Here is a 16,777-nt window from a genome sequence, read left to right on the forward strand (position 1 = left end):
TCATAGAGATCACAGCTTGTGAAGACAAAATTCTTGTAGGGATTGTATACCGGCCACCCAAAGCAGGTCGACTGTCACTCCTTGAGCACTCTCTGTTGCAGATAATGCATAGCTATCAACATATTGTCTTACTTGGTGATTTCAACTCTAATCTATTGAGAGATAGCTTCGAAAGGAGGCAACTCGTGACACTCTTTGATTCTATCAACTTCCACATTGTAAATAATGTTGACCCGACTTACCACTTACCCAATTCACATACTTTACTAGATCTAGCGGTGGTGAGTGATAAAGATTATGTTTCTTCTTTTGGACAGATACCTATGCCTTGCTTCTCCATGCATGATATGATTTATTTAGTCTACAACTTGAAATGTGATGAGTTGTCTGCAGTGAGCTATTTATATAGAGACTTCAAACATTTCAATGATGATAGATGTCTTGAGGATGCTATCAACATGCCATGGCACACTATAGGTTTCATTGATGACATCAATGATAAGGTTGCAGTATTCAATAATATGATTCACAGCATTTTTGATAGGCATGCCCCTGTGCGTACTGCGCATCCTAAGCGGAAACCAGTGCCCTGGATGAATGAAGAGATACTGATTGCCAGACGTGAGCGTGATAAAGCCAGAAGAGTATTTAAAAGGACCAGCAGCCAGATAGACTTTGAGGTCTTTAAAACTTGGAGAAATCGTGTGAAATCTATGAGTCGCAATGCAAAACTTCGCTTCTATCACAGGCAGTTTAATCAAAATAATTCAACATCTACTCTGTGGGATAATGTCAGAAGACTAGGAGCGCATAAAGCCAGATCTAATACTAGAATCAATATACCTCTTAATGAACTGAACGATTTCTTCACTCTCAGTTCAAATCAGCCAGATGCATCCAACGCACCACTGGCTTCAGACCATCTTATCATGCAGTTCAATCATAACTTGCCGGCAGAGAAATTCTATTTCTCACATGTTACTCCATCTATGGTGTCAAAGATAATATGTTCTTGCTCAAAAAACTCTAAAGGAATTGACAATATCCCAAGCTTATTTTATAAAAAATTGTTACCAGTTATTTTACCTTCTATCACTCACATATTCAATGTCTCTCTTCAGACAGGAAAATTTCCTGATCTCTGGAAATGCTCCATGGTGAAACCCATTCCTAAATCGACTAATCCAATCGCTCCTGCAGACTGCAGGCCCATCCATATTCTGTGTTCCATATCTAAGGCACTGGAGAGAATTGTGCATGCTCAGGTAAGTCAATATCTTTCAAGTTTTGACTTCTTTTCGAATTTCCAGTCTGGCTTCCGCCCAAATCATAGCACATGTACTGCTCTCTTGCGCATAACAGATGACATACGTGCAGCTATGGATAAAAGATTACTCACGTTACTTATTCAGTTCGACTTGAGCAAGGCATTTGATAATGTTTCTCATGCCTTGCTAATTCAAAAGCTGAAGTATCATTGCCACTTCTCCGATTCCGCAGTAGCATGGTTCTCCTCATATTTGTCCAACAGATTTCAGGCAGTATTTGGTAGCTGTGGTGATTCCTCTAATTGGAGACCAGTTTTGAGAGGTGTTCCTCAGGGCTCTGTGTTGGGACCCCTTCTCTTCTCTGTTTTCATCAATAATGTTTCCTCTGTTTTCTCAAACTGTTCTTATCACCTATTTGCTGATGATCTTATGATCTACGCTCACTGTTCAAAAGAAAGAATTTCAGAAGCAGTTCAGTCCATGAACCAGAATATTGAGTCACTCCTGCAGTGGACTGATGCCCATCAGCTGATCCTCAATGCACAGAAGACGAAAAGCATCATTCTTGGCTTCCCAAGTCTTCTGAGCAGAGTTGATCAGGAAAGACTCCCGGCTATCACTGTTGCAGGAAATGTTGTTCCCTACCTGAAGAGTGTGCGAACTCTTGGACTGTATCTAGACCAGAGTCTTAGCTGGAAGGAGCAGACCACTCATGTATGTAACAGAGTGTTTGCAGGCATGCACCAGCTCAAACGTCTGAAACATTTCCTGCCTCAAAGCACACGTATCCTATTGGTCAGATCATTAATAATACCCTTTCTTGATTATTGCTCAACCGTATACGTTGACCTGACAGATGAATTGAATGGTAGGATGCAGAGATCCCTCAATTATGCAATAAGATACATCTACGATGCCAGGCGGGATGAGCATATAACGCCTTACTTTATGCAACTGGAATGGCTGAAACTCAAGAATCGAAGGAAATATTTCCTCCTGATTCTGGTATATAAAATAATTGTGAAAAATGAAGGACCATGCTATCTGCGTGACTCATTCACTTTGTTATCATCCGTTCATACTGCTCGCCAAACCAGGTCACATCAGTTCACTCTTCAAATTCCTCATCACCGTACATCCATATTCAATTCGTCTTCCATCACAACAGCAAGCAGAGAGTGGAATGCCCTTCCAACTCACATTGTGTTTTCCACGTCTCTCTCCTTGTTTAAGAAAAGATTGCACGCTCATTTGCTTATGATTGATGAGTGACTAGTCCTTTAACGATTATCTGTTTTACATTGATCCATACCATATGAATATTAAAAATTTGTCTTCTACATCCATTTATAAATAGTTTATCTTATTTAACACACTTCATTATAACATGTATTCGAACTTTCCTTGTTGATAAACGTTGAAGTAAATTAATCCATGATCAAGAATAAAACCCAAAATGATTATGACAAACTGTTTGACTTTTCTGTTATCCTCACTACTTCACTTTTTCTATTAGCTTTTTATTACTCTCTCTCTTTCTCTTCCTCTATCCTCCTTCTCCTATTCCTTCCTCCCTTCCACACATATTGTTCCTCTATTTCCTTCTCACTCTATCCCTCGTTCTTTCTCTGTTTTATACACACTTACTATTCCACCATTCTTTACTCACTACTTCACTTTTATCGCTCCCTCTTCCTCTATCCTTCTCTTATTTCTTTCTCTCTTCCACACATATTATTCCTCTATTACCTTCTTACTCAATAATTTTTTCTTTCTCTGTTTTACACACACTATTCCACCATTCTTTCCTTACTACTTCACTTTTTCTATGAGCTTTATTAGAAAGAGATTTACTCTCTCTTCCTCTTTCCTTCTTCAATTTCTTCCTCTCTTCTTCACATATTGTGTCCTCTATTTCCTTCTTACTCTACCCCTCATTTTTTCTCTGTTCCTCACACACTATTCCACCATTCAAAAAATAAATAGAGAATTTTCCTTGTAGTCAGAGCTATGGGTGTGTACCATCAACAGCAGCATACTGCCCCCACCACCGTGCGCTGGCTTGCTTGAGCCCCGGCACATGCCCTGGCACAAGCCCCGGCCCAAGCATATGCACTGCATCCCTTATTTTTCAAAATAAATAGAGAATTGTAGTCGAATTTTCCTTGTTGATAAACTTTGAAGTAGTAGTAATAAAATCTGTGATTATATTTCCTAAAGTAGTTGTTATTTGAAAATATTCAATTAACCTCCCCAACAGTTGATGGGTTAAAAAATATTTTAAAATAGATAGAGAATTTTCCTTGTCCAACTTTGCCCAATACTAAGCTTTCAATAATTGCTGCTAGCAACCAAGTGAAAGGTTAGATAAAAATATAATAATAATTTCCCTCTGTTAAAGATGGCTGACAATAACCCCCGCCAAGGACTCCCGCAGAGACCTCACAGCATGCAAAGTGAAAATATCACTGTGTTGATGGGGCCTGCTGCAATCATCCTGCAACACTTGAACGCTCTGGGAGCTCAATCTATACATCAGGGGCTGCAGACAATCCATGATGGTCAACACCAGCAGCAACCAACCTCCCAAGACATCAGATCTCGACCCCCACAACAACATTGTGGAAACATCACCCCCAAACGTAGCAATAACGATCTCTCCACCCCCACCAGCAGACAAGGCGCTATCAGACGCAATCAAAAAACTTTTAATGAAACACCTAGATCGAGTAGTGTAACTCCTCCTTTGAAGTTGGATGTCAACCACCGTCGTCAAACAGAAAAGTGTAGTCCTAAATCTGAGCAAGGATTGGAGGAGGGGTACCTTGCAGGACATGTCACACTTGACAAGGATCGTCCTCAGGTTTACCTTACAGGTGAACCTCTAGACAATCAATCTCTCCCGTTTCTAGGGATGTATTTAGGTTAGGTCTGCCAAACCAGCTCTGTGCAATATGGCAATGGGTGATGTATCATTATTTTAGCTTTAGTTTTAGTATGCTCCTCCCAATTTAATAACACACAGAGAGCCATACAGAGAGCGTACTGCGTTCCTATAGGTGGAGAGAATAATGTTGAGAAATAAAAATATCTACAATATTTTAGTTGAATTTCTATCCCTTGGGAATCGATTCTAATGTTATTTGGAGTATGTTGTATGGGAATGAGGATCGTTTTAAAAATCCAGAGTTATCACTTTGAAAGTAAATTTCGTTGTTTTCGTAGGTCAACATGGTGGGAGAGAGGGTTTGAAAGAAGTAACGCCCAAGCTGTCTCTTATTGTACAAAGTAGAAAATAAATGATAGAATAGAATAAACACATTTTTTTCTATTTATCAATCATTAATTTATTTATTCATCCATTTGTGGATATAATTAATGACCATATGAATATGAAATGGAAGAACAATGGGCTTAGAAAGGACAACAACAGGCTATATTGTTTCAAAATAGTACATTCCTAGTCACTTCATAAATTATTATTCTTAAATATTATTTTTGCATTATAAATCTGCTCGATGAATTATGACAATCATGTATAATCTCTAATCTTAAAGAGTTGAAAGACATTTTATATTCTCATACTCCATTCTAATAATCGTGTTCTGCAATAAATACCACATACTGTATTCTTGTTTTGTGAAGTGTCAGTGTGCATGTGTTCTATTTTGCACTCTATTTTGCAACTATGACAGGTGATCTTCAAGCTGAAGCTTTAGCTTAAGCTTTGACAATTCATAATAATGTTGAACAGCTTTTAGTTGAATTGCTTTTTAAGATGATTATAGCTTTCTAAATCACATAAAATCTCGGCCTCAAATCTGGGAATCACGATTACTCGTCGCAATGTAAAGATGGAAGCGGAAATGTATATTTTCCTGGTTTACAGGCTAACTAGTAGATCTCTTTCCTCGCAGTTAACATAGGATTATTATACGTGAGATTAATGATGGCTAGTTTCACTGTATCGTCTTCTTGTGTGTGTGAAAATAAGAACAATCCGCATTCTAATTGTCGAGTAGAAAGGTTTGTTAATGAGTAAGTTGATAACACTGTGCGATGATGATTGTGAAGAACTGACCAATTAGATTGAATGGTTTGCAAATCGTGACTATGATTAGCCAAATGAGATTGTGGAGAAATTCCGGAAGTATTTTTTGGCATCAAAGTGTAGTGATGTGTCACGAGAAAAAAGATCTCGCATACAGGGCACTCTCTTGTGCCGAACCATGACAGAGCATCCCATGGTACATTGGAAGAGGTTGGACAGTTTAAAGAAGAAGAAGAACTGACATTGATGAAGAACTTAAGCCCCCATACACGTACCGGCTGGCCTGTCATTTTCGACTAAACAGTCCGCCTGTGACAGGCGGCCGTAGCGTGTGTATGGTCCGGCTGGACTGTCAGTTGAGACTGAACAGGCGGCCGGTGATCGAATGAAAACTCATCAGTTCAACCGGCTTGCCGGATGCTGTTCAGTCAAAACTGAACGTGTATGTGGAGCGGCGTCAGGCCACCGGCCGAACTTAATTTGTATTTTCGAGTTATTGCTAGTAGTATCGAGTTTTTTCAAGTAGTCCTCTCAACTCCTCCCAGTAGCTAAGAATCTCAGTGTAGTATAGCGGTTAGACGTTCATGAGGAGATAATATGGCATTCCTCATAACAGTGTTTTTTCTCTCAATCAATCGAGCAACCAATGACAAAAGAAGTTTGTACGTATTTTCGGCCATTCTTGAGTAATTGTGCCAGTCTCTTGGAGTCGCCTTCAACTCTTTTAATAAATTCGCGTGAGAATACGTGTCGCTCTTCATCAACCACTTTTTCGACCAACACTCACGTTTTTTTCGCCGTTTTTTTGTAACTGATGCTATTAATAAACCTAAAGTGGCGTAATCATCATCACTAGACATTTTAAACTATAAATAATCTTCAGAAAATGAACAACTACACGAAACTGAGAAAATCTTTCTACAAATCTTCAACTTAACTATTAAAACTTTAAACGCACGAAGAAATCAATGTGTTTTGAAGCGCTTGCCGGACAGAATTGAACTGAACGTGTATGGGGTAGTCAGTCCAACAGGACTGTTTAGGGAAAACTGGCTAGTCGGTACGTGTATGGTGGGCTTTACAGTTGACATTGGAAGAAGAACTGTATATTGGACAGTTCAATTGCCAGGTCTGTTTTTCATGGTCAGTGTTCCATTATTATTTGTGTTTTATTATTGAATGAGGAGCTTTAATTCTGATTTTAAACATGTTTTTGGTAGGGTCAAAATTTTTTCTCGTATTTTTTCAACTATAATCAACAAATTCATATCCACCCACTTGTTATCACAAGCCTTCCACAAAACTTGAATCAATTAAACCCAATAATCGTTGGGAAAAGTCTTCAGTACAATCCACGACTCATGAGATTAAATCAACATGTTGAGTTGATAAGGTGTAGTCTGCTGGTTGTAAGAGGGCAAAGTGTAGATCAGTGGTTCTCAAAGTGTGGGGCGCGACCTCCAAGGGGGGCGCAATGAATGCTCAGGGGGGGCGCAAAGCTTAGTTGGAAAATGTTTTAAATTTACTTCTAAAATAATTACGTTAAGCAATCTTTCTGTTTTCAAAATTACATGTGAGTAATTTTTACTCATAAAATATTCATATCAACCGTATTGTCAAATTCTAATTCTCAATCAATATGTGCTCACTCAACATGATAGAAAAAGAAAACCTCATTGATCTCCAAGGTGACTTTGCGCTTAAAATGAAGTTTGGAGAATATTCTCTTACATTCTTCTGGATTGGTGTGCGAAAGGAACACCCAATTTTGAGTAAAAAAGCATTGAAGATATAGACTCCATTTGCTACAATTTTATTTATCCTTGTGAAACTGGGTTTTCTGCTCTAGCTGCCATGAAAAGTGAATATGGACCAAGACTGGATGTGACTCAGGAACTTAGAAGAGCGTTATCGGAGCTAACACCTCGTTTCAACAAACTGTATGCGAAAAAAACAAGCTCATCCTTCACACTGACGCTCTTTGTATTGTTAATTTCTATGAGAAACAAAAATAACAACTATGTAATTATAATTGATTGTTTGTATAGAATTTATTGTTTTATTATGATTGAAACTATTGCAGCATTGGGTTATGTATAGAATGTGCAAAACTCAACTCAATTAATATTAAGTGTAAAATATGTAGGTATATACGTACATATACGTATATGTACAACATGTATCTATGTAGTCTATGCTTATACATGTAGGGGGTCCGGCTTACAGCTGAATTACGCAAGGGGGGGGGGCTTGAAGTAAAAACTTTGAGAACCACTGGTGTAGATGAATAGTCGAGAGATCTCAAACAGAACAAAAACATAGACGAATAATGAAGATTTTCGTGAAATATTTATATATTTCTCTCAATCTTTTCTCTATGTCAAAATTTATCAGCAAAATTTATTATATTAGTGTACTTTATTTCGCATTCATTCTTATTGAATTGTGTCCTTCAAAGTTGAATTGGTGCTATAATTCTTCTTTAAAGTTTCAATGACAGATTATTGCAGAATATAGTTTTATGCAAAATATATTATTTCTTCTTGAAAAAGGTCTGAGTGCTGAAACTAGTTGCATCCATGTAAAAATGGTACTAGTTATTTTTAGAACAATGAATATTTCATTTCTATACATTTGAATTGATTGAATACATCTGATATCATAGATTATTGTTCATTGTTCACAACTCTTTCATTCATCAATCAATAACAATTAAAGCATTCAAACCAAATTCAGTTGAATTTGTCTTTGCGAAAGTTCATGCTTGGATATGGGATTCACCAGTTTCTCTTCAATCTCATGGCGTTGGTCTGTTCTGAGTGAAGTGCCCTTTAATTTAATGCACCCGATGTTTGTTCTAAGTGCTCAGCAACCAGCTGTTAGTATCGTGGCTTCAACAAAAGAAAAACGAAAACCTCTTTTGGCATCGCCTAGTCACGAATCACTTGAGAGCTCGACCGAGAGATCACCTGCCCACTCCACTCCTATCTTCAATTATTTACTTTCTGTTTTTGGGGTTTTAAGAGTGGTAGGAAATTTCCCTATGTACGGTTCGAACGAACAGACCATTTTTTTTATACCATCTCCCGTTCATACCAGTCTTATGGCACAGAATTAATACAGAATGGAAAGTATCAATCCAATCAATGCATTTTACATGACGCCAAGACTTGAGTGCACCAAGACCACGTCACGTGACTGCACCATTTTGTCAATTACCCCTGCTGTTGAAATGCTGAACTTTCTTTCAAGATGGTGGATTTTGGTGTCAGGATACCAGTAGACTTACCATTCTGTATGTATTCTATGCTTTTGGTTCTGAACCAAATATTCTCTACCAATCCATAATTTATTCTCCACCAATATCGGACTTTTTAATGATATCTAAATTTGGTAGAGAAATAGTACAAGGTATCATTAGTTCTTCGTTCCCGATCTGTGCTTCTTCTGTAAAAATAGAATTAAATAAAAATGAAATTTCTATCAGAATCTATCGTATAAAGAGGCTTACTCTTTAGAATATACTGAATTTTCAGATTGGACTACTGAGATATATGTAGATTCAACTAGTAAGATTTCACCAAGTTAAGATACGAGTATTTTTGTATGAATTGATAATTATTAGATATCATAAAACTTCATTTTTATTGAGGATCACCTAACATTTTATTAGAAATTGCTCAATTTTTACGTCAGCAGATAATGTTAGCTTACATTTGCACGTTTTATTAACGTTGAACTTAAGATTTAGCCCAGTATCTCCGATTATTTTGAGCACATTTCACGTAAACGAGCCAGCGGCTCAAGGATGTAGACCAATAAATATGAGCATTTTCAAATTTCAGCTCGAAAATCATAAGTCACGACGATGGCTGTAATCAATTTTAATCGAGCTATGTAATTTTTCTCTTTTTCCTGCTGGTCCAAATTTCGAATTGCATTACTTCTGTGTATCTTCTGCAGTGCGGCAAGATTAAAGAAAGATCAATGAAAAATTATTACACGGATTTGATGATAACGAACCGTGACTTTTGGTTGTATTAGTCACAACCTCCCGATAAAGGTCCCAGACTTGAGTCACATATAAATCTTTCCCACCCACCCCGTCCTGAAGATATCAACCCATCCCGCAATGCTCTCAGGATAGAATCTGGAAGACTTGATTAAAAGTTCAAGGTTGTCCAATGGAAATAGCGTCCAAAGGGCAAGGACCTTGAGAACTGAAGTAAATTTAGAAAAAGTTCAGCCTCCTGCGAAGGATGCACCCACCTTTTGATTCCATTTTAAGCCTACTCGTTGAATCCGGTTTCATCTATAATTCCAGTTTGTAATCCAGATTGTTTTCGATTTCCTTTATAAAAGTTCTGATTCCGGATACGGCTTCTATTCACCCCAAGTTGAGTGTACTTTGTTCTCTGCAATAGAGGAGTAATATTGTTAAAAATAGGAGATTTGATAGGCTGCTCAAGTTATATAAGATTCAATTCAATTTATCCTTAACACACAAAAATACAATGAGGAAAAGCAATATACAATAAAACAGTAACAGTAACAATGCAGATAACACATAAAAATGAGACAATATTGCTAAAATTATGTGGTGTGTGATGGTGGAAGAAAGACGGGGAAAATAGATTATAAGTGATATCTGTGATGCTGTGTTTTAAAAAAAATGTTGGCGCTCATCATCAAATTTATAAGAAAAACAAAAATAAATGGTAAACTTTTTGTTTTTCGTAACAGAAGATATTTTAGTATATAGAACTTGTTGCCAAGGATTTCTACACAATAATATTGAAAGTGCCCACTTTCCGTTGAGAAAACTGACATCCTATGAAATAACTAAAGCTGTAATTCAAGTGAATTTGTGTACTTTGACAAGAAATTAATATAATTAATTACTACAAAGATTGCTGCATATCTGACAAATATTTGTGTAAGTTGAGGAGATGCGCAGCAACCCAAGGAATGCTGTATTTCTGTAAATAAATGTATTATTATCTTAAATAGCTTCATTCCTATCTAAATGTATCATTTTGTGTTGCTGTGGTAAATATCCATATCAAATCAAATGGACTTCATTTTTCCAAAATCACTGGTTTTTCAAAACAATTTGAGATACTAGTTTTGGTTAAAATTTTTCAGCGTGTGCTACTCTTATTTATCAGGAAGAAAAAACTCACTTGAAAATGACATAATGTGTTAAAACATGTTGTGAATAAAAGTTTCTAATAGAGGTTACTTGAATTTTTTCTATTTCCTGATAGTTTTGGTTATTTCACCATTATCGATTTCTAGAAACTGAAAGCTTAAACATTGAACTAATCTAGCTATACTAACATTGAGAGATACTAGTTTTGGTTATTAACTTTTCGGCGTGTGCTACTCTTATTTATCAGGAAGAAAAAACTCACTCGAAAATGGCATAATGTGTTGAAACATGTTGTGAATAAAAGTTTCTATACTTAGTTTTTTTCTATTTGCTGATAGTTTTTGTTATCACACCATTATCAATTTCTAGAAACTAAAGCTTTAACATTGAACAGCAGAATATAGTGTGGGTGAGGCCCTACAATTGGCCAATAGCTGTCGACCAATAGAGACTGAGCTCCAATGGAAATACTCCTCCCCTCTTCTCTTCTTCTACCACTCTTGCCTCCTTCATGTAGTATTATATGAGAAGGCGCGGTAGGAGGGGGATTATCATGTCTTGTCTCGGCCAATAGCATTAGAGCTCAGCCTCTATTGGTCGAAAGTTAATGGTCAATCGTAGGACTTTATTCACATTCTACTGCTCCAATGTTAAAGCTTTCATTTCACTAGAGATTGATTATGATGTAACTATATTGAGGTCCACTTTATAATGGCAGTGGAGAAAGATAGGAGAAGAACGTTGCCGATCCTCAGTCTTCTATAGACGGAGCTGATACAGGTTTATTGATGTAATATTAACTGTTTATTCTCGTTTAAAATAATCAATTATTGAGCAATACATTATATTTTACAATAATTTCATAATTAATTTTCATAATTAAGATAAAATATTATGTTAATTAATTATCAATTCTATATTGTTAAAATACGATCTGGCAACAGAGCAATGCGAGAAAGAGATAGCGCTATCCGCTTTGTTGACTGATAGAGGAGGATAGCATTAGGTACCATTGCCAATCAAACACTACCATTATAACATGGACCTCACTATAGCGAAACTACTGTTTTTTATTTCTTAGTGATAGTTATTCTGGAACAGTTCTTATACTAGTAAACGTAAGCTTGTGATTAATTCCGTGTAATTTATTAAGTAGTTATCAGTTTATAGTTGTTTCTAGTGTACCTCCGTGTGTTATAGTGTTGTAAGTAATAAATCTAATCAGTATAAATTGCCTCAAGTGTTTATTTAGTGTAGAAACCCGCAACACTACTATTTCAAATTTTCTTAATGAATTAGTAGTTTTGGCCATGTTAGTCGTTTTCATTTGATTTAATGTATCAGTTCAGAGTTCTTATTAAAACTCTATTCAGATCTATATTTTTATTTATCAATTCACAGAGACACATATCTTAAAATACAATACAATATATTATACGTATTGAAAGTGAATCTTGTATCAGTAATATCATGAAGTTTCTTTAAGGGCCGTTTGCACAGTATAGATTGCTAAACTCGTTAAGTTAATCGAGTTTAAGTTAATCTGAAAGTTTAAACTAGAATTGGTTTTCTCAGTGCATTTACTAATCCACTTTAAGTTAAACTAGTTTAGCGTTAAGTTGGTAATAGAATGTCATTGTTTATAATAACAGGAAGGCTAATTTTTACAGGAAATTTGTTATTTGTTTACAAACCATCAGTAAATTGAGGTTATGTAGCTACTATTTTCTTGTTCAAAATCCACAGAGCTGTGAGCTGTTAAGTACGGTAATAAAAGTGAAAAGCTATCAAGAAATTCTTTAAAAACTAATGTTTAGTTGGCACAAAAAATTTATTTTAGAATTTACGATAAAAAAGTTATTTTGTTACGCTTGAATCTACTACGTTCTTCCTCGTTTATTATAAATTTCTCGAAAGCAAAATATCTCAGTTGTGTTGTTAAAAACATGTTTTCTAATCAAAGACCACTGTTAAAAATTGTCATAATTCCTATTAAGTGGTTTATTCAATCAAATACTAAATTGGCAGTTGCTTTACTTTATTTGAGCAAAACCATTAAAAAAATTCTTTATCATCCCAGAAATTAAAATCATTCGTTTTTTGCCCATTTTTTCTCAGTTTAAAAATTTCTTCGCAGTCATCTTTAGCCAATCGCATTAAAAACTCCTATCAATTCCTCGATTATAACTATGTTTACATTCAAATAATGATTCACTATAACCTAAATAATTATTCTCGTCTACAGAAGTAATAAGAACAACCGTCGAAAAATAATTTACTAATTACTATATATGGTAAGCTGTTTCCCCATCAAATCTTTACAGATGTCAAGTTAATCCAAATTATTTGGTTTAAACCTCCTGCTTTGGAGGTTCAAACTTTCCCAGAGGTTAAACTCAATACAGAGTTTAAACTGATACTGTGCAAAAGGAATTTTAGTTTAAACCAAAAAAAATCCAGATTTGGTTTACTCTTTAGCTTAAACTTACACTGTGCAAACGGCCCTAAGTTTCGTGCTTGAAGCACGATGCCATTCAACATACATGATTCAACATTACTCTCGTTTGTAATGCCAGTAATAACATGATTATTATCCAACATGTTCGGTCAGTCGAGTAAATGGCTGTAGCTGGTTTGTAGCGTGTACTTTCATCTTGATATGACTGCTCTTGCATTCTCAGCTGCTCTGTTCACATCTTGAATGAATGTACAGAGTCTTCAGATCCTTCTGATGACGAGTAATGATATATTATAGCGTCAACATTAACGGACTTCTATTTTTTTCTGTTTTATCTCTCACTGTTGTTACCTGGACAGTTCCTCGTTACTTTTTCCGTTCGGTCTAATTACATTGTTTTTCTTGCAAAAATACTAGTAGTTCTGTGAACAGTAGACGTCACGCAGTTTCTCATCCACAAGTACCTGATTGAAACTATAGACTTTATGGAAATACAGCAATAGACTGGCTTCTCCACACATCTGTGTAATCACTTGTCAGCTGATTTATGATGAATAATTCTATAGTCTGATTTTTACTCCAATATTGGTGTATGAAGGAGGCTCCTTTTTCCTTTTATATTATCCTTGAATGCAAAATTTCCAAAAACCTTGTATATACGTCGACGCGCAATTAAAAAAGGAACATACCTGTTCATGAAAATCTATTACCGCGTTTCGGAGTAAATGCGCAACATAAAAACATATAAAAATTCAAACATTTAAACATTAAGAGAAATGCCAAACCGTCGACTTGAATCTTAGACCTCACTTCGCTCGGTCAAAAAAGGTGCCCATAAGTCAGGGAGTGATAACTCACATCAAAAGAAGAAAAAAGTTCCAATTAACATAAATTTAATTTTGAAGAGAAAGATGTAAAATATGTCTATAATAGACAAACGCAGCCTTTAAAAAATAATCCCCAATATTAAATTTGTAGAGAGCTTAACAGATTTTGTCTATTTTTCATGCGTATTGTATGTAATTAAGGATTATTTTTTTAAGGTTTCGTTTTTTATTTTTTTAAGGTTTCTATTATAGACTTATTTCACATATCTCTCTTCAAAATTAAATTTTCTTCAAATTCAGTAGAAAAATATTTGATGTTTATTGTACATTTAACATAGTAAATCTGCTTCAAAACTTGAAGGAATTTGTTTTTCGGGACCAAGTGACCGATTTTCTTGTTATGCTACTCACAGTGCGATCACTTTGTTAGAATATCACATATCCCGTACCGGTACTTATTAAAATCCTGGTAATGTTCACTCATTTATTTAATTAAACAAACATATGCAATTTTCAGTAACGAGAAACATGCGTTTGCCCCGAACTTCTATAGTTTGTGTAAAACTAGTAGTTCTGTGAACAGTAGACCTCACGCAGTATTCTCTTCCACAAGTAGGCTACCTGATTGAAACTATAGACCTTATGGAAATACAACAATAGACTGGCTTCTCCACACATCTGTGTAATCACTTTTCAGCTGATTTATAATAAATTATAGAATGATTTTTACTCTAATATTGGCGTATGAAGGAGGCTCCTTCTTCCTTTTATATTATCCTTGAAATGCAAAATTTCCAAAAACCTTGTCGACGCCCAATTTAAATAGGAACATACCTGTCAAATTTTCATGAAAATCAATCACCGCGTTTCGCCGTAAATGCGCAACATAAAAACATTTAAACATTCAAACATTTAAACATTAAGATAAATGCCAAACCGTCGACTTGAATCTTAGACCTCACTTCGCTCGGTCAGGTTGAGACTTGGCCCTCCATCCGAAGAAATTACAGGGTTACCAAATCGTGTAAAATTGCAACTCTCTCAAATTTCCAATTCAACGTTAGAATTTTGAAATGGCCTTTTTGAAATTGTGAAATTTTGAAATTTTGCATGAGTGTTCAACCTGTTGATTCCACGTGCCTTCTTATCATCGTTCTAGATAGCAACTTACCTACAATCTTAATGAACTTATAGTTTCTTGTTGCTTGCGTTGTATATTGTCTCCATCTTACACAACACTGTGAACAATTTTCTATAAGAATGGAAAATATTCAGCGTTTTCAGACCTCAAAGAATAAACCCGGAATAATATATAAAGGACATAAGTATAGAAAATCGTTCTCATCTACTGTTAGCAGTGTTATCACTTGGCGTTGCCTTGATAAGGAATGTGCGGCTTCCATGAAGACTGATGTGAACTGTGATAGGGTTGTTGAATTGTCTGGTACTCATAAGAATCATACTCGACTTTCAATGGTTTCTGAATCCCCGATTTCGTCATCATCCACTATCTCTGTTGGACTTACAACTGAAGTGGGAAATCAAAATATCGATTCCAATAGTTTGTCATCGATGCTCGATGGATCGGATTCTCAATTTGGTCCTCTGAATGATGAACTTTCCCTTTTGAGAATTGAAAATGAATCGTTGAAATCTCGGCTTGAGGAGTTGGAGATACAGCGTAATGCGGCTTTAGACAGATCGATTGAACTGGATATCCAATTGATGCAACGTCTGGATGCAGCTAAAGACATTACGACACAGACCGTTCCAGCTCCAGCCAGGGACAATAGGACTAGCGGAACTCTGATTGATCGATTAAATACATTCATCGGTGATGAATTATTCACAGACAATGACATTGATGTGTATTGTAAGAAAATGTTCTCTAGATGTAAAGATTTAATTGTCGTCGACACGGCTGTAGTGTCTTTGATTATCAATGATAGTAGTTATGACCTCTCCTTTTTATGCCCCAATTCGTCAGTAAACAGAAATATTGCCTTTATTGTTAATGACAATTGCAAAGTTGATTCTGTAAATGGATGGAGTGGCTCACACTGGAGTCTTGTTGTATTTGATTACATTGATAGTACTTTCTATAATTTCGATTCTATGAGAGAATATAACAACAGGTCATTGAATATTTTGGTGGAAAGAATGAAACTGGTTCTCAATTCGGATAGGATAGTTCATGTAGACTGTCTGCAACAGCAAAACTCATTTGACTGTGGTTTCTTATCGCTCTTTCACCTTGAAAGCTACATCAAAATCAGAACTAAGAACAAAAGTAAATCCATTAATAATAGTTTTGAATTTGCCAGATTTGATTCAAAAAAGTATAGATTGGAGGTATTGAGTGCCATCGTTAATTTTTTAAAGCAGCAGAATGATGATATTGGTAATTTTTCTCAATCTACTGTCTCAACAAATCTTGAAAAAAAATCTCTTGCTCCGAAGTCAAAAACTGTTAAACCAGTTAGAAAAATTAAACTATTTATGAGTAGCCAGGGTCGTACTGTTGTTGATAAATTAATGCGTGACAAAGATGAAAAATGTAAAGTAACAGGTACACTAAAGCCCGGAGCTTGTTTTGAGGATGTGACCAGGGAGAGCGTGGGTGACTGCTCAGATTTGGGGCCTCTGGATGCGGCAGTGTTGATTGGAGGGGGTAATGACATTGCCAGAAATGATGCCAAAGGTTTTATATCAGTCCTGCGTAGGAGGCTGGCTGATTTAAGACACACCAGAGTATTTTTATTTGACATTCCACACAGGTATAACCTCCCAAAATGGTCTTGTGTAAATAAAGCAATTCAATGGGCAAATTCTGAGATACATAAAACATGTAAACATTTTGAAAATGTCACTGTGTTAGAGCTTTGTAAGTTGGGGAAACGTTTTCATACGAAACATGGGCACCACTTGAATAATCTTGGAAAGCGGTACGTTGCCTCACAAATCTTAAAACAATTCAATAAAGACGTGATAATTCCAGCCAATAAACTTATTCCTCTAAAA

The 16,777-nt window shown here is 35.8% G+C and overlaps 1 protein-coding gene across 1 annotated transcript in view; it reads left to right on the top strand.

Moving 5' to 3' along the window:
- Nucleotides 1-458: 458 nt before the first annotated feature.
- Nucleotides 459-16,777, top strand: part of LOC111045711 — a 90,927-nt gene continuing 74,608 nt past the window's right edge. Inside the window, exons 1-4 of the mRNA XM_039419877.1 lie at nucleotides 459-621; nucleotides 1,723-2,063; nucleotides 3,670-4,144; nucleotides 16,326-16,507. Coding sequence (XP_039275811.1) covers nucleotides 459-621; nucleotides 1,723-2,063; nucleotides 3,670-4,144; nucleotides 16,326-16,507 — 1,161 coding nt within the window. The remainder of the gene's footprint in view (nucleotides 622-1,722; nucleotides 2,064-3,669; nucleotides 4,145-16,325; nucleotides 16,508-16,777) is intronic.

The sequence above is a fragment of the Nilaparvata lugens genome, chromosome 1 (genome assembly GCF_014356525.2).
Source record: "Nilaparvata lugens isolate BPH chromosome 1, ASM1435652v1, whole genome shotgun sequence".
Classification (NCBI taxonomy): Eukaryota; Metazoa; Arthropoda; class Insecta; order Hemiptera; family Delphacidae; genus Nilaparvata; species Nilaparvata lugens.